The following is a 19677-nucleotide window of genomic DNA, read 5'->3' on the forward strand; positions in this document are numbered from 1 at the left end:
GGCCGGTGACCTTTTTAGGAATAACAGTGGGTGGTTTAAATGACAATGAATCTAATAAAAAAAATAAAATAAAAACGACAAAAAGATCAGAAAATAGTAAAAAAAAAGGCATTATAATGCTTAACCGATCATTGGTTAATATATATTTTCACAAAGCTAGACAGATATTATCATCCTTGTTAATGTTTACTTAATGAACTTATTAAACATTACATGTCGATTGATTACAGTATCATTGTTTAATGTACATAAAAATGTAGCAGACTTTAATTATACCAATTTAGTGTACAAACAGTACAATTGCAGGCTATTTATAATTGGCACATAAATATGTAAGAAAAAAAAGTGTAGTATATTTAGCATAAAATAAATGTATTTAAAATACATTTGGGTAAATTTATATTTATGTTTCATTGGGTATTAGGTTGAATTCAGGTCACTTGAGGTAACTGACCATAAATATATAAAATCATTAGCACACATTTATAAACAATTACAAATAATGAAGTTTCAACTTTAGTGGGTTTAGTCGGGTACTGCAAAAACATGAACAAATAAATAATAAATGATTTTGTAAAAAAAGAAAATACACACCACAACAAATGAAGACCAAATGTATGACCTTTACAGACTGTGGTTGAGTTAATGAATAATATATTATCATAAATAGTGTGTGAAGTGCTTAAAATGACTAATTAAACATTTGAAAAGTGCATTAGGTAATATATTATGAACCGAAGTTTAATGAGATTTGTTAGCATTTTATTTACATTAAATAACCATCTGTTACTCATTATGTAACCTTTAATATATGTATTTAAACATTAACACACACGTTATCTAACTGCCATTTGAATATATATTAACGAACGATCCATCAAGCATTATTTAATGTTTGTTAATTATTTATTTTTCAAACATTGTAAAACATCTGTCAAAATCATTTGTAGATTTGAAAGAAAAAAAATACATGATCATATGAATGGAAAGTTTAAAAGCATTTTAGTTCACATTAAATAACGATCTGTTAATCATTATGTAAAGTTCATTAGTAAACATTAACAAGCACATTATCTCATATGTCTAGCTATGTTGATATATATATTACTCTGTTAAGCATTATAATGTTTGTTAATTATTTATTTCTGAATGTTGATGTAAAATTTTACCAACAACTCAAACACTTTCTTTACAAACAGGAAATATGAATAGAAACTGGTCATTTCATCAACAAACAAAGGATCCTAAATAATTTAAGAAAATATATACCATTTTTGGTCACACAATTCTCACTAACTAATTATTAACCACAACTTTTGCCTCAATAAACTCATAATTACGGCTTATTAATAGTTAGTGAGATAGTTGTTAAGTTTAGGTTTTGGGTAGGATTAAGGGATGTAGAATATGGTCATGCAGAATAAGGCATTAATATGTGCTTTATAAGTAATAATAAACAGCCAATATGCTAACAAGCAACTAGTTGAATTAAGAATTAAATTAAGAATTGGACCCTAAATTAAAGTGTTACCCAAAGTTTTATTAGAATTACCAAAAATGTTTTAATAATAATAATAATAATAATACCAATTCTAAGTCCACCAGCCCTGTCTGCATGTTTTGTTTAGCAGTCATATTTCCATTCCTGCTAGCATTAGATGTAACATATTAAAGGGGTGCTATTAGCCTGAACATGATCAGAGTGGCAGCGACTTCCTGTCTGGCACTGAAAACCTTCACCTTAATCATGCCACATGTAAATGTCAGCACCCCGCGAACCCCTGAAGGGCACCGGCTGTCAGAACACATCGCAGGCAGCAGAGGGGTCAGGGGAAACGCCAGCCATATCCTGGAGGAGAGGGCGAAAGAGAGAAAGAGAGAGAGAGAAACAAGGTGTCCATCCACTATAGACTAGTTGAGCCACCTGCCAATTTAGACATGGTAGTACCGCCGTAACATTTAATAAAACATGCTCTATGGATGGCAGTGATGGACACATGATAGCTGGACAGGGATGTAAGGTTGAGATGGACTTGACCTGAAAAGTGCAGACACAAACTTTTGATAAGAGAGACAAAAATGGAAGCTGAAGTGTGTTGGAGGGTTGCTGAGCTTCAGCATAGTCACATTTATACAGAATGCGTTGTTATTTCATAATTTATCAGCAGTTTGCAGTATGATACTTTTTTTCAGTCAGATTTGGAATATGCAGACTTGAAAAAACAACATTTCAAATCCATTTAACTAAAATCATAATAATAAAAAATCATTTTTAATGTTGTAGTGCAGAACTAAGGCAGCCCTAACATTCTAAAACTAAAATACCAACGCCATCTCACGACCAATTCGTACGAATTCGTACGAGTGAGTATGAAGTGGTTAATTCGTACGAGTGAGTATGAAGTGGTTAATTCGTACGAGTGAGTACGAAAAGGTTAATTCGTACGAGTGAGTATGAAGTGGTTAATTCGTACGAGTGAGTATGAAGTGTTTAATTCGTACGAGTGAGTACGAAAAGGTTAATTCGTACGAGTGAGTATGAAGTGTTTAATTCGTACGAGTGAGTACGAAAAGGTTAATTCGTACGAGTGAGTATGAAGTGTTTAATTCGTACGAGTGAGTATGAAGTGGTTAATTCGTACGAGTGAGTATGAAGTGGTTAATTCGTACGAGTGAGTACGAAAAGGTTAATTCGTACGAGTGAGTATGAAGTGGTTAATTCGTACGAGTGAGTATGAAGTGTTTAATTCGTACGAGTGAGTACGAAAAGGTTAATTCGTATGAGTGAGTATGAAGTGTTTAATTCGTACGAGTGAGTACGAAAAGGTTAATTCGTACGAGTGAGTATGAAGTGTTTAATTCGTACGAGTGAGTACGAAAAGGTTAATTCGTACGAGTGAGTATGAAGTGGTTAATTCGTACGGGTGAGTATGAAGTGTTTAATTCGTACGAGTGAGTACGAAAAGGTGATGAAGTGTTTTTTTCATACGAATTTGTATGACCTCACTCGTATTAATTCGTACGATTTGTCTAAACCCCAGTTATGGGTAGGTTGAGGGGTGGGGTCAGGGGTAGGTGATTCGTACAAATTCATACGAATTGCGCAACTCGTAAAATATCTACGATTTAGCAACAACCGAATTAATTCGTGCCACCTTGCCACCTTGTAAATTACGTCCGAAATGCTGTGAGATTGGCTTGCAAATACCTAGAACTAGGTCAAATCTATGGAATCATCATACTAGAAACTTCTGTTCACCAACACAGTTTTTACCTCACCTGAAACCCCCCACACTCTCTGTTCTCAGACAAAGTGGTGCACCGCCAGTCAATTCGCTCCATAACTCCAACAGTCAGGAGGATTGATTCACAAGATGAAGATGCCCTCACTTTAGCCCTCAAGCTAAACCTCGAGAGCCGCCATCTATCCTGAGACCAAGCTAGACTAACTCACTTTTTTGACCTGTGAATAATGTTCATCACTCCTCAAAGTCATCAATCCCAGAAGCGTGTCTGTATCCTGCAGACAATCGTGGACACATTTCATTAGAGCCCAGGAGATGGGTTAGAAAGAACGAGAGAGTTTTTTGCAAGTCCTGGCAAACTCTTGTTTAAGCCCCGAACCTTAAGTGTTAGAAAAAGGGATGGCATGATCTGTGTCGTCTGTAGTTGTCCAACTACACCCTCCCCCTTGTTTAACCTGTCCCACCCTTTCTTGTCCCCCTTCTTCCCTCAATCGTTCTTCATTCTCTATTCCTAAAATGCTCAAGTGGTTTCCAAGGGAGACACAGGGGCCCTCAGTGTCCTCTTAATAACCACCACGCACCTTAGAGACACAAACACGCGGCCCCCGAAACCCTCCACATCTGCATCCCCGATTCCAGCTTCCCACCCTCTGTCCGAGTTGCAAGACACCGAGCAAACCCCTTGTGCCACCCAACACTTTACGCATGTCTTTTGTGATGTGTGTTCACCGGAGGGCTGATGGCGGTAGAAGGAGAACAGTCTTATAACATATGATGCTATCTCTGACTGTTTTCTAAACTAGGTGTCAATTCACAACAGGCTTCAGACGTACCAGCTCAACACGGCACCGTCGAGCCCTGAGAGCGCCGCCCTTCTCAACCACCAGAGGGAGCTCTTCCAGCAGCCTCCATTGCAGCACGCCAGCCCCACACCCTCGCACTCCTACCAGCCCGTGGCACTGACCGAGATACGGCCAGACACGCTCATCCAGTGCCAGCAAATCGTCAAGGTCATCGTCTTGGACAAAGGCGGTCACGGCCGCATGGAGGCGTTCCTCAGCCAGAGCCCCACTCATCACCAGCTCATCCAGTCTGTGCTCTCCACACCAGTGCGTTCACCCGACAGCGGAGGCAACCAGGGGGGGAACGACGGCTCACAACCTCCATTGCCTCCACCGCCACCACCATATAACCACCCTCACCAGTATATACCCCCAGATCCCCGCCTTGCACTGCAGAGGACCCCAAGTGGCTCTCGTAGCCTAATGTAGAGTAAAAACCGACAAAACTGCAGGCGCACTTTTACAGTATTTATCTACATATGTATATACATGAAAGAAATATAATGAAAAAAGCTATCTATATACATATATTTAAGGTAACAGACATGAAGATATGAAGACTTTATTGACTTTGCAGATATGTGAAAACAACTAATAAGAAAATACGATTTACTTAATCGCGGTGTATTTTGAAACGTTATGTAGTTTTAACAAATTTCTTAACGGTTTTCGTCTTTCTGGACACTCTCTGAGATTATATTGCTGAGTACTTGTCCTTGACAGGATTTCTCTGGTGCATTTTGTTATAGACAAAATGATTTCACGAAGAAAAAAAAAAATGTGATACCCGACAACATTCGTTTCGATTCCACTGACACTTGCTTTTGTGTGGGAGCTAGTTTTAAGTGTAAAATCACCCTCTTGGCTTTTATTATCCTACTGATGTCTATTTAGTGTGTATGTGTGTGTATGCTTTTGACTGGAAAATGATGTACGTGCCAAAACGAGGACACCCTTCACCGTGGACTTTTTGCACTCTTGAACGCTTAGGGCTAGAGTAAACATTTGTGCTTATATCGGTCATTTAGATTCCCTACAGGTATACAAACATTTGAAAAAAAAAAAATACATTTAAGCAGTACCATTTGCCACAAACTGTTTCTTCCCCCACTTATGTGGCCGATGTTGTATCCCTGTGAAATGTGATTTACTTCCTTATCACCTTGTCTCTGAAAATGTCTTTTATGTCACTTCTTTTAACTGATATATGTGTGTAAATTAAGAATGTAGAAAGTAATAAGGCTCTTTCACATGACTCGTACCATTGTTCCCAAGTGTGTTGACGCTTGGGTCAAACGTTGGAACACGACTCTCAAAAAACTTTGACCCTTATTTTCTGCTGATCTTTTGAAATATAATATAATTACCAGGAAATTTGCATGACGTATCATCACGTGCGCAGTGCCGATGCAAAACATGAAAACAAGATGATATCAGTAAAATCATCTTTTCAATATTCAGGGGGAATTGCACCCACCTGTGGCACCATTCATTTGCATGTTCTTGTTTTAGCACCTGATTTGCAAATCTTGGCACAAACATAACCTAAAATCATATTAAATACATTATTTCGTTACAATCTCAGCCGACTACCACAATCTGGCATGCTTTACAAGGAAAGTACAGCATTGCCCTGGTGGACTGAAGAAGTATAAATGGACATTTACGACACTCTTCTCCATTGTTTGATCATCATTTGATGCATTATAGCTGCCATCCCTGACAGCAACATAGTGTCGGCCCAGGTCGGGGCCACATCTGGATTCCACGCTTACCAGATGTGGGCCGGATCTGGGCCGACACTATGGGATCTCTAAAAATATGTACAATTAAAAGCAATTGCAAGCATGGACCCTTTTGTGAATTACTCACTTACTATAATATATTTTATTTGGGTAAAAAAATAGAGATACAAAATAATGACATGTAGCACTATACCAGTTTATACAGTGTTCTTAATCTGGGGTGCATTTCCCAAAAGCATCGTTAGCCAACTATGGTCGCAAGTTCCATTGAACTCTATTGGAAACGACAGAACTTGCGACCATAGTTGGCTTTGGGAAACGCACCCCAGGTTGGTGAATAGGCTGAAATATTAGCGTTGGACTTTTTTTACTGTTTTGACTCATTCCCTGCTAGCATTTATTTTTTTTTTTAAGTTGCCAGTCACCGCCACCATTTTTGATCATTTTGACAAAAATGTAATGGACCCCAAAATATTTTGTTGTATGGATATCTGAACATGCAATATATCAAAAGAAAGAATAGAGCATCTGCTTTTAAACAAACAAACAAACAAACAAAAACAACAAAAAAACATTATATTCTAGCTTCATTAATTCTTTCGTTATCAACACTTGAATGTGGGTAAGTTTCATAAAAAAGCGAATTGTTGAACAAAAAGCTAAGAAAATCGTGTTTTTCCCCAAAGACTACAACATATACAAGCAATGCTTCTGTTGCTTGTTTCTGTCACTTTCTCACATGTGTTCCGATCCAGAGATTCAGAACTCTTTCAGAAGATGTGTAATAGCACCCCGTACCGTATAACAGTGAAAACACAGAAAGCCAGAAATGGCGTCAATGGCGGGGAAGCGTTGTCTCATAAATGACGGAAAATTCCGTCAATGGCGGCGAAGTGTTGTAGCCTGGTCCTACCAGACTCTCGTACATTTCATACAGAGAGTCTGGCCTCTCTCCATTGACAAGCGTTAACTTCCTTGAAGGCGGGTACTCTGTTGAAGTTTAAAACTATTGGATCTGCCCAGAGCCACTCTGGATCTGCCATAACCAATCGCTAACGTTTGGTCGTGAGTCTCGTGGCGTATGTCAACTCAAACTAGCGCACGACCTCAACGTCATCGTTCTCAACCACTCCCTCTGTTCGCTGATTGGACCGGTAAAAAATTGATCGGAGAAAACCCAAGAATATACCGCAAGCCTAGACGTAGTACTGAAGGGAAGTGAAAATTGAGCGGAAGTACGTAGGAGGGCGGAGCCAGGCTAGAAGCGTTGTCTCATAAATGACGGAAAATTCCGTCAATGGCAGGGAAAGAGTTAAGGTCATATACGTCTCCTCTTCTGTTGGCTTTCACTATGTTAACTGTACCTAGCAACTTCGTGAAATTGCCTTTGTGAAGGTCAAAGCGTGCAGAGGGCTGTGTTAAAGCCCTGACTCGAGTCATGTGAAAGGGCTTTTAGTGTGTGGCAATGTATCCCGGCTCAACAATAGAAAAAAGAGCCAATCACAGCCAGCGAACCCTGTTTGCAACGGCTATAGTTCTCACGCTCAGGAATTTCAGAGAGTACCTGAAAGAAGACTGAGATCTTTTAATGCTTGTACTTGAACTTTATGTAGCAACTTGGAACGTATAAGGCCATTGTGAAAAAAGGCCATTCGATCCCAGCAACTATCTTTGGACACGTTGTATGTTTGTCTGACATTCTGTGAAAAGATGACAGAATGCTGCATTACTGTCGTCACATGACTCAGAAAATGTAACATGGTTTCATTGTGATATTCCGTCATCAATACTCACAACTACATAAAACACCCGCCAGAGACACATTGTCAGCCCTATCTTCACTCCAAAAACTCTTGTTTGAAGATTTCCGAGAGCCAAGTAACGCTTGGAACATCAACCGAGATGCACATTGTTGGCACAAAACACTTTAACCTAAATGTTTGTCTGGCTTTATCTCGTTGTTTTACCCCAGCTGAATGGAAAACATTTCAACGGTTTGTTTTTGTCTTGCTTGTATGTAGCTCATATATCAGCATATAAAGCAGCAACGAATTAGCTCTGATACATGTTAACTACCCACAATCCAACCATTTCTGATAAAAGCTGTCATTGAAACATTAAAGTCGACATGAAACAGAATTCACCACCTATTTTGCTTCCACTGTGTAATGTGTTAAGGATGTGTAAAGTGAAACATGATATTTAGTGACAATTTCGATTGGACCGTGAACAGTGGGTGTTACCATAATGGAGCCAAACATAAATTTATGTTAAGAAACGTAAAGGTGAAATTCATGCTTGATGGCCCCCATTGGAATTTTTTTGGGCGTTATTTTCTATTATTGTCGTAATTTTTATTAAATTAACGGTAATGTACTGTAAACATTGCCTAAATAGCTATTTGCAATATCGCATAAGAAAAAAAGGCACAGGAATGTGTATTCATTTGATTTCATGTTGACTTTAAGCTGTAGGATTTGTAATCGTAACACCATTGATATGCCATAGTTAGCAGTGTGTCCTATTTCCTCTGTTTTCTTATGATTGGGTGTTTGTTTCATAATTATATTGCTGCTGTTTGGAGCTCCGAATCTCATCTTTGTTTCCTCTTCTCATTGTGTCTTTATTTCCGTGTACAATGAGGATTTGTACTCCAGGTGTTTCATATATAGAAACTCAGTTGTACATTGTACAACCTGGACATCAGCGACTTGTCTCTTCCTCTGAATGAAGGCTGCATCCTTTTGTTTCTCACACATTTTCATTTCAAAATCGAATTTCTGTCATTATTTAATCTTCTTCATATCAAAGCCTGTTGTTGTGTCAGAGTTTAAAAAAAATCAAATAAAAAAGTTAATTGTGACTTTATGTCACAGAATTATGATTTCATATCTCACAACTGCTATATTTGTGACTTTATTGTGCGCTCATCAACTCAGACTCATTGGGGGAAAAAATGCGTTAGTGACATATCTACAAAATGTTATGATGTTCTTGCACGTCGCTGCACAACGAAAGTAAAATGTTCAGTGGATGGCACTAAAAGCGCGTTCAATTTTCTTTGAAACCGATGGTTATGAATGTGGCAAGATATGCATGTATTTCTGCAGTTTGGAAATTAAATGTCCAGTGAGTGGCAATAAAAGGTAAATGCGTTATAGTGTTTTAAAATAATGTACCACTTACATTGAACCATACCCTAAACCTAACCAGTAGTGTTAAAAAAGAAGCAAACGTGAGATACAAATGCATTAAAGGTTGTGTTTTATTGCCCCTAGTGGTCATTTCAACATACAAGCATACATTTCCAATGAGCCTTTGTTGGATTCATAGATGTTACTTTTGTATCGGAAAAAAAGCGGTGTGAATATTCTTCGAAATATTTCCTGCGCAACATGAGGGTGTGTAAATAATGACAGAATGCTTCACAGATCCAGCCGTAGAGTAACAGACAGCTGTCATGGATATTGATCGAACATTTCAACAGCAGCTTAGTCTGGAAAATAAGTGTGTAGGAGAATTGCACAACCTGCTTGAAAAAAAAAAAATGGTGAATGGTTTCCTTTCTAAGTAATACTGAGTGACAGGAGTTCACTTTTTGTCTTTCTCTCTTCGTAGCCTTGCGTTTCGCCCCTGAGGGAGTTGGCGTGGAGGTGATGGAAACAGGGAGCCAGATGAATTGTGCATGACCCTGGTTTTGAGGAGTTTATTATGCTTGAGCGAATGTGCCCTGGCAAGCAAATAAGATGTGATCTAACCCAACACATGAGTGTTGAATTAAAGCCTTCGCACAACCAAAGGCTATGATGCTAATGCTAACCTTGGTTTAGCCTGCAGAAGGTCTATTGAACTGGTGTGCTATACAGCCTTCAAGTCATATCAGAATGATCGTATTTATGAGATGACTGCACTCGAGAGACACCATAATGTCGTAATCATCATTAGCTCATATGTTAACTACTTATTTAGCTGTTGTTTTACTTTATTGAAGAAACATTCTTGTGTGATAAAACCATGTTTCTCATCATTCTTTGGTGCGGCACAAAAAAAAAGAAAAAATACACAGATGAGGCATTAATACACTAATGTGCATCCTTTTGTTTTGTAGCAGTAGAGCTAAAAAGCTAACTGTTTGTGTTCGGAAGTGAAGACAGGAAGAAGAAAAAATGCTTAAAGTGCACATTTTATTCCAAACAAGATCACTTGAACACACATCATGTTTTACTGATGATTTCACTCACTAAAACATCCCAGGAGAACTTGAAGACAGCATAGCATCAACGTTTATTAGCTATTAGCTAAAGTTATTTCAAAGTAGGCTATGTTTGAAAGGCCCATTATACAATTGTGTGTTTTACCCTGTCCATATAATAGATTTACATTCTATTAAACATGTTTTCTGTCAATTCCAGGCCTACATGTGTGGTCTGGTTATTTATTTACTGTCCATTTGAGACTGACATGAGTGGTTTGTTGTATCAGTAAATGATGGCGCCCTTTTGCAACTGTAATGCAGAGCCATGGATCAACACAGGTCAGAGGTCAGCAAACTAATAATATCTATTTTTTCCTGTCAGAACTGCTGCTAAAATGGAAGGCAGTAATAAAATATCACTGTGTATATTGGTTTTGGCTTTAATACTGCTGCTTTGCTCTACTGGATTGTTAGTGTATGTCAAAGTATGCAAGAAATAAAGACAGACCATAGTTCCTCTCAAGACTATTGTTTAATTTTCTGATGTTTTATTTATTTATTAATCACTAACTGTCTTTGCCTAGAATTTGATACAAATCAAAAAATTATTTTGTGAGGATAAAAACAAACGCAATCATCACAATAAAAGTTATATTTGTAGCTTTGGTAACACTTCACATAGACCTTGATCAGAGCAGATGGCATAGGCCCATTTAATTTGACGTAAAATGAAAAAGAGACAATATTGAATAAATTTATGTTAAAGACTCCATGAAATCAATGTTTTAGTTCATGTCTATGAAAGGTTCCGCCCTTCAATATGTCCCACCCAAACTTCCTGTTTCAACAGGAAATACGTCAGGACCGCATGCTAAGGACCCCAGTGTCTAGCATCAGTCGCTAGCACGCCTCTTAAGGCCTGGGGAGTGAGGTTTACTCGCACAGCTCTTACTAGTTTGCTTCTGTTAAAACTCACTCCCACCCGGGTCACGGCACCAAATGTAACCGGTCCTACTCGACCCACTCCGAGCGGGATTTGAACCAGTGTCTTCAGCATGGGAGGTGGACGCGCTAACAAGGACGCTATAGACCGCAGTCTCTAGTGTCAGTCACTAGTGCGCCTTTTGAGGCCAGGAGAGTGAGGTTTACATGCACAACTATTAGCTTGCTTCCATCACACATGTATAATATAGCGTTTTTTTTTGTTGTTTTTGTGGATCTGCGTGAACGGGGATTTTTTTTGACAACATTGTCAGCTGTACACAAATAACGCAAAGAAAAACTTTTACGTTTTTAGTACATTATTGTTGTGTAAATATAGCTTAAACGATTAACCGTTAAATGGATTGTACAGAGAGGAATCTCATAGCCTTATTTTCATTATTTCAAATTGAAAGTTGTCTACTTTTAAAAACATTGTCTATTACAGTGTACATTACACACACTATATGCAAATATAATTCGTTACAATACTAACAATCCTGACATTTACAAGCATGCTCAGAAAAAAAAGTTAAATGTTCATTAGAATGACTTATTTCTTAATACACTTTAACATGAATGCTGTAATGTAAATGGTGAAATTAATGAAAACAATGCATGGTTTACACAATCTTTTTGTTTTTCGTTTGATTAAAACAATACTGCCATCTTACAAATGATGCCCAGAAAAAAATCCCCAGAAAACCAGAAAGTCTTTGAGGTTCACAGAAAATACATTTTATGATGTGAAACCTGTTTAAGGAGCAGTTTTAATAATAAATCAGATGAGAAAAGGACTTTATCCCATGAACAAATCACTACGTTGCAAACAAAACTAATTTACACAACTTTTTTTGAGTTAAGTTTTTCAAGATACTAGATTTTCAGTCTGTTTTATATGATATCTCATGTAGGTTTCGTTAGACCTTAACCTTATATTTTTGTGACATTTACATTTCTTGCAGTATGACATACAAACCTCCATCTGAATCTATTTTACTAGTTTGCTAATGCTTTTCTAATTATTATCCATGCAGCCTTCATCACCTCATATTAATTGAGGGACTAATTGTACTGCAAAATTTGGCACACTGCAAGGCCATATACAATGAGCTTGTAAAGGCAAAAAGTAATTAAATTGGTGAAAAATAAATGGTGGACAGTTACGGGACTTAAGATACCAGACAGCAACATAGTGCCCCAGATTCTGGCCACATCTGGTACATCTGGATTCAATGCGTACCAGATGTGGGCCGGACCTGGGCAGACACTATGTTGCTGTCTGGGTTATACACTCTCCCTTATGCATTACATTTTGAACCTACACTCTTAATGTTGTTGTGTCACCTGATGGAGTTTTGGTTCCTTGCCACTGTTGCCTTGGCTTTTGGCTTGGTTAGTTGGGGATATTTAATATTCAACAATATTATTGATCTGCCTTACTTCAGGTGGACGATGACGCCATTTTCTTCTAGAAACAAACTTGTATTATTTTCATGTTATCACTGTGAAGCTGCTTTGAATCTGTATTGTAAAAAGCACTATAAAAATAAAGGTGACTTGACAGACATTTCATGTTAATTTAGTTCAATACATTGTGACAAGAATAATCATACATGGCCTTCAAAATGAGCCACTATAATATTACCATATATGCTGAAACAGAGCACTAAACACATGCATTCACTCGCCAACTTGGGGTACAGTAGATACTGTGAGAAACTGTATATTACACAGGAATGCACCGGTTACATAGGCCTTCCAATGACCTATCAACTGCCTGGATTATTTCTAGCTTTATACTGATAGTCACTGAAATGTATTTCTCCTCTCAAGACAGACTGCAGCCCCTTCATATTACGTGATGCAACATCAAAGAGGTATGTAGAGAAAGAAATGCATGAAAACAGATGAACATGTGTGTAATCCACTTCAATCTGCTGTAGATTCTCCGACAGAAAAAAAAATAATGAAATGGAGGAATAGTTATTTTGCCATTGGTTTAATGACCATTGTACAGGAAAGAGGAAATGATGTCAGACTGAAGCTTCATCCATACTTCCTGTCCGTGAGGATTGTTGTGTGAGATCATTGGCATCCGAAATTGTGACCTCTCTGGGTTGTGACATCTTGTGCCAGCGCTGAGAGAGAAAAACAATAACCAATGTCAATTATTGTACTTTACAACAGAATAAAAAAAAAAGAGAGAGAAATTGTTGGAAGGAAGGACATTTAGAAGGAAGTCGATTTGGAATTTCCAAATCAAGGAAGTATGCAACATACTTCCTTGTAGAAGAAGTTTGTTCAGGAGCAAGAATGAAAGAAGGGAGGAAAGGAAGTTCATGTGGGAGTATATTTGGAAGTTCGTTTGTTCAGAATAGAAGTTTGAAAGGAAAGGACTTTCAAAGGTTTGACTGCAAGTTTATTCCGAAGGAAGGAAGAACAGAAGGAAGGATGTATTTTTATTTATTCAGAGGTTTGTTTGCTTGAAACGATGGAAGGAAGATTTGAAGGAAGTAGGGAAAGGAGTTTATAAGAAAGAAAGTACATTTGGAAGTTCAGAACTTGTTACCTTGTTTGAAAGGAAGCAAGTTTGTGAGATCAAAAGGAAGTATGTTTTGAATTCAGAAGGAAGTTGGGAAGGAAGGGGGTTTATAGGGAAGGAAGTACATTTGGAAGCCGTTGGCAAAGAGGCAACTGTGACAAAATGTGAAAATTGTTAGGCCATAAACAAAATTGTCAGAAAAATTGTTAATTTTTTACAAATAAAATGCTTCTAGGGGTACAGCAGTTTGTCACTGGGGCAGTACCCTTAAAATGACACCTTTGTATCAACCCCTTTAAGTATTGTATGTAGCCTTACGGCACTACAGATAACCTATATGGCTAAATAACATACAAAGATGTCCCTTTATGGGTAGTGCCCAAGTGACAGTCCGTTGAACCCCAAAAGGTACAAGTTTTATCATTTTTATCTGAGAGTGCACTAAATCCATCAGAGGTCTTGCCTGTCGGATGCTGCCTTTGGTAGTGAAGAACATATAGATGATATATCCAGGTATAAGAATCATGGAAGAAAGTGACATTAGCCAGCCGATGCCCTGACCCCAGGCCGGGTACACATACTTCCCTAATGTCAGAGGAGTCATTTCTATGGCACTGAATGTGAAAACACCCTATCAGGAAACACATAAGACAAATCAATCCTCAGTTCATTAAGGACAAGAGTGTTTAACTGGATAACCAATTACTTAATTCACAATAGAGTTGAATGAAAGGATAAAACTGATTTAATTCACACTTGCATTGTTTGGTTCGATTAAAAAGAGCCATGGTGCGATTGCTTTGTTAATGCGGTTCAAGTGTGAAAGCTACCATCCGAAACCTCGGATGGTATGAATGAAATATCAACGCAACATGAACAAAAACAGGTCAACGAACCAAAAACAGGACATGAAGTCACAAGATGCAACCCTAAAAAGTAGAGGTGATTGATTATTCGGTTTTGTCGATTAACAGATAACGATTACCGATTACAATCGATTACGGCACCGATAACCGATTGTTGGTACAATCGATTATCATAAAAAATATATACCGATACTTTTTCCGGGTTGCATCTGTTGCTGGATCAGCTGAGAAGGGCCCAATATCATATACAGTACGAGAGCGGCCTCTAGAGGCGAAATAAAAACTAGCACTGAGGCTCCGTGGAGTTTGTTTTGACAAGTTTTGACTGGGAAACTTCAGACGTAGATTTAAAACAGACAATGAAACGGTATGTATACAGTACACTACAGTACATGTGTTCATATCATTATGAAGCAATTAATTTGTTGACGAACAGCAGTATGTTTGCCGTCGAGGCTGACCCTAACATTAGAACCTCAAGCGACCCAAATGTTTAATTTCACGATCGTTAGCATCTTTTGCATTAATTTATGTCCAGCTGGTCCCTTTTATGCATTAGTTCTCCAGTGAAGTTGCATATTTAAAGCTAGTGACATGAGAAAGCAAATGTATATGTTCATGCAGGCAACAGAATATATATTTCATACATTTGGAGTTGCATGGATATACATGGATAAACATAACACGGATTTCCTGCTGCTGTTTTGTTTATAAGCTCTTCACGAGTTGTTATCTCCAGTATATACCATCATATGTGCGCACATACAGCAAGCACATTTAGCCTAGTGCACAGCATTGTTTTGGATGTTCGACAAGCAACACGCGTGTATGTGTGTTTATACACACATACACGGGGGGGGGGGGGGGGGTCTGGAACAAAATAACCAAGTGAACCGAACTACAAGTGTGAACACACCCATGGTTGCATCTTGCAATTGCAATCCTGTCTAGTTTAATGTAGTTCAACTTTGAAAACATATCAAAGATACACTTACCAAACAAATTGTTGGAGTAAAGTAAATCCAGCATTGTTTCCAAAAGCCACAAGGCCGGTAACCAATCATGTCTTCAATATTTGTATAAAATTTCTCTGCGCCTAGAGAAAGAGAAGAGATGCATATATATATATACACACACACACACACAAACAAGGGTTCAGGGACCTAGCCTATTAACTTTCATATATGACTCCCTCATATATGCACTTGCAATAGAAATCAATACATCAAAATATATAACTTAGTACAGTAAATTGTAACAATTAATGTACACACACTGTAACTGTACCTTTTTATTCCATACTGAGGGTGTGTGTCGAATTAGCAGAATTTTGGTGAAATTTTGCGGGCAAAAAGGTTCATTGTCTATCGTGAATAGTGCAATGATGTTTGAAGCACTGCTCACACAGAAGCCACTTTCAAACCAAACAGCTTTCTTGTGGTCAACGTGGCAAATCTGCACGACCAACTTGAACAAATGCAAATGGAAATCTTTCATGAAATTCACATTCGCTATTGAAATGCGCGTGAAAATTGAGCAAACAAAGGTAAATGTGATCGCACCTTGAGCTTAAACTGTATTTAACCCAGAATATTCATTTAGCATAATTGTACAGAGGTTAGCTTGAACTGTTTATTTTTATGAAACTTTCAATCACGTTCACATATATTCACATATATTTGTCAAACTAAAAATGTCTCAACCCTGTGCAGTCTATGTTTATATAAGGAGATGTACCGTAAAACCAAGAAATTGCGGTTGTCTCAAAGAAGACCAAGAACAGAAGACACATTCCACTGGCCGAGTAGTAGTCGAACAATTTGAACACGTACAAGCCGCCCTAAAAAAAGAGCACACACATTACTATAAGATCATAACTTACTGTCTGACGCTGAAGAGAACACACAGTTATGAAACACTAATAATGCAGCCTTCTTTACCTGGGTGATGTTGGAGAAGCCGATGATGAAGGATATAATGCAGACGATGAGGATGAAGACTTTCTTTCTCTTCCTCAGGACTGTGGGATATTCGTCCATTAGAGCGGTTATGAAGCCTTCCACTGTACAAAACTGTCACACACAAGTGTGCACGTACACATTAATACACTCACGTCATACACTGAAACAGTGCTTTCATGATGGTTGACAGGTGATTATAAGACACTTTTATAAAAACGTATTGGAAACTTGTTTGAGCAATTCCACTTCACACATTCCATGTATCATACATCAACATTATATTACTAGCATTTTTGGTTACACTTTATTTCGATAGTCCACTTTAGACATTCTACTAACTATAAGTAACTTTGCAGCTACATGTCAAGTAACTCTCATTAGAGTATTAGTAGACTGTAGACTGTTAGGTTAGGGTTAGGTGTTAGGGTTCGGGTTAGGAGAATAAGTTTACTTGTAGTAGCCAAGTTACTTATAGTCAGTAGAATATCTGTTGGGGGACCAACAAAATAAAGTGTTAGCAGATATTAAGCAGACGGTCTACTAATACTCTAATGACAGTTAGTTGACATGTAGCTGCAAAGTTACTTATAGTTAGTAGAATGTCTAATGTGGACTATCGAAATAAAGGGTTACCGCATTAACTAGGAAATATGGAAACATGTATAACAGACCGAATTTCTGCAGCTAAGCTTTGGAGTAACTTAAACATTTGTAAAAAAAAAATTAAAGTAATAATTACGTTTATTTTAAGTTTGTTTTAAGTTTCCTATGGTGTTACAGCTGCAGTATTTTATGGTATGCAACGAGTTACTTATTAATATAAAGTAAACATGAAAAAAAAATTATAATAATAAAAATAAATAAATATTTTGAGTTTCTATATATTCTCTAACAATAAGCTAAAATGGCCATGTGAAGAGACTATTTTTTATGTGCTGAGTTATCTTGTAATCTTCTTTGACATAACTTTCACACACATAACACAACAAAACTAAAGTAACACCACATGAATAATTTATAAATAGTTTAATTTATAAATTAAATGCGTGCAATGCTGCTAGATGTATTGTGGGTTTAATACACCTTAAGCTCTCGCGACAGTGTCTCTGGCATAATGTCGACTACTACAAATAATAATTATTTTGATTCATCAAATAGAGAGTGTGTGTGTGTGTGTGTGTGTGTGTGTGTGTGTGTGTGTGTGTGTGTGTGTGTGTGTGTGTGTGTAGTACCTGACTGTCCAATCCCAGCATCATGAGCATTGAGAAGAAGAGAATAGACCAGAGTGAAGACATGGGAAGCTGTGTGACTGCTTGCGGATAGGCCAGAAATGCCAAACCAGGACCTGAGCATCATAAGTGTAAATATGAGTCTAATTTCACCATTTCAAAAAAAAAAAAACATGTCATGTTCATGCCAAATCATCAAGTCATGATTGCTTGACATACAATTTTCTGTAATAACTACTCTTTTTAAAAGTACGCTGAAGTGTACTTTTTCATAAGGGTTTGCAATAATGGAATTTGTAAACGTATAAGAGACATAATTACCTGAAGCAGCCAGTTCTTCAATGGGTCTCTTTGTGATGTGCGACATAAAGCCCACAATGGAAAATATGACGATCCCAGCAAACATACTGGTGCAGGAGTTTATACAGCACACGATGATAGAATCTCTATATAGATGGAACAAGAATCAGGTCAACTGAATCACAAGTGAAATTATGGCACAGCAACAAACTGAATGGAATTTCAGAGAAAAGGCAATTCTGCACATCAGATTGCATGACAAGTACACACCACATGTGCATATCTGCACATCTGGACAGAGACTTGTATTTCTTACTTGTAGACATTATTGTTGTAAGAGTTGTAACTTCCCAGAGCAATGAGAGAACCTAAACCCAGACCATACGAGAAGAAGATCTGAGTGGCAGCGTCCAACCACACCTGAGAGGAAATGCAAAATGAGAAATATTGATAGTATCAGAACTGTCAGTGCATATACATTTTTTTGTTAGTTACATGCATGATTTGGCCAACCAGCAGTTTTCTGTAAACTACTTAAGCTACTCTTAAAGTGTAGCTTGAGATAAGAGAGAACAGAAATATTGAGGATACCGTATTTTTGAATAATCTCTGTGAAATACTAAAGCTTTCAATAAACTTTCTCTAAAACGGCGTCCTCCGTGCATAGAAAAGAGCAAAAGCTTATCTGTGAAATTTACGGACAGCTGCAGTTAAAGGGGGGCTTAGTGTATGGTTAGTTAAACATTTTTGGTTATGTTCAGAAAACATTCAGAAAAATGTTTACTGTAAAATCTAAGTCTCAAATTTCTTTGAAATATTAACAGCAGTTATGCGAATCTACAAATACTGTAGAAAAAGTCTTGAGTATGATTACCTTCATAACCCACACTGTATAATTGAAACCGTGGTTACAGTAAATTAAAAATAATAAGGTGTACATATTAATAGTCAAAATAAACACATTCTCAAACACCGTGTCATCTTATTATGAAGTGAAGGCTTTAATAGTCTATTTAATAGTCTAATAAAATATTAATTCTACCACACGTGGTTCTTGGCTCAGGATCTGTGTATTGAAAATGTAATATGACTATAAATATAATGTAACTTCATATATTTAAGTTAACAAATGTTCTTGCAGATAATATAATATTTATGAGATGAAATCATTATATTTTAACTATCTTGTGTTGGGCTTTTGAAGAAAAAGTTACCTTATTTTGATAACTAAAGCGCATGTAAAGTACTTTAACAGTGTGTTAATCAATATTACATTTAAAGTTGATATATTTGAAATGTACTAAATTGCAATGTTATCATTACAAATGTAACTAAAAAATATATTTAAATACATACTGTAACATACAGTTAAGTTCAAGAGTAATAATAACCATAAATGCCAGTACATTCGGCAGAACACTATTGAAATATTTTTCAAAGACAATGGACGCAATTATGAAATTATAAAAATGTGTCAAAAATGCACTCTAAAGTTCAGCTAATTGCATTTAAAATGAATTTAAACTAGAATATATTTTCCTTTAAGTACAAGTACATTTAGTTCACACTTAGGTAATATTCTTTTAAATATACCATTTAAAATATATAATTTAAAATATAATACTCTATTCTTTTATATAATTTCCTTAATAATTACTTTTATTATAGTACTCAAAAGTCCTTAAAAATGTTTTAGACTACCTTAATGTCAATATTGTACAATTTGATTAAAATTTATGATTTTTTAAAATATAATATCTATTAATAG

General features: G+C 37.0%; 2 protein-coding genes across 4 annotated transcripts in view; one reads left to right on the top strand and one right to left on the bottom strand.

Annotated features, from left to right (window-relative positions):
- The window catches only part of iqsec3a (IQ motif and Sec7 domain ArfGEF 3a), a 131392-nt gene extending 126251 nt beyond the window's left edge, over nucleotides 1-5141 (top strand). Inside the window, exon 14 of one of the 2 annotated variants that reach the window (XM_079622411.1) lies at nucleotides 4049-5141. In XM_079622411.1, the coding sequence (XP_079478537.1) occupies nucleotides 4049-4516 (468 nt within the window). In that variant the 3' untranslated portion in view covers nucleotides 4517-5141. The remainder of the gene's footprint in view (nucleotides 1-4048) is intronic. The other variant, XM_079622412.1, reaches the window with a different exon arrangement.
- A 4859-nt stretch (nucleotides 5142-10000) lies between these two features.
- The window catches only part of slc6a1l (solute carrier family 6 member 1, like), a 112252-nt gene continuing 102575 nt past the window's right edge, over nucleotides 10001-19677 (bottom strand). Inside the window, exons 8-15 of one of the 2 annotated variants that reach the window (XM_079622421.1) lie at nucleotides 18226-18329; nucleotides 17931-18055; nucleotides 17613-17725; nucleotides 16360-16491; nucleotides 16157-16259; nucleotides 15415-15515; nucleotides 14017-14184; nucleotides 10001-13149 (exon numbers count right to left, since the gene is read on the bottom strand). In XM_079622421.1, the coding sequence (XP_079478547.1) occupies nucleotides 13045-13149; nucleotides 14017-14184; nucleotides 15415-15515; nucleotides 16157-16259; nucleotides 16360-16491; nucleotides 17613-17725; nucleotides 17931-18055; nucleotides 18226-18329 (951 nt within the window). In that variant the 3' untranslated portion in view covers nucleotides 10001-13044. The remainder of the gene's footprint in view (nucleotides 13150-14016; nucleotides 14185-15414; nucleotides 15516-16156; nucleotides 16260-16359; nucleotides 16492-17612; nucleotides 17726-17930; nucleotides 18056-18225; nucleotides 18330-19677) is intronic. The other variant, XM_079622422.1, reaches the window with a different exon arrangement.

This window comes from Phoxinus phoxinus (assembly GCF_949152265.1).
Source record: "Phoxinus phoxinus genome assembly, chromosome: 9".
Lineage (NCBI taxonomy): Eukaryota > Metazoa > Chordata > Actinopteri > Cypriniformes > Leuciscidae > Phoxinus > Phoxinus phoxinus.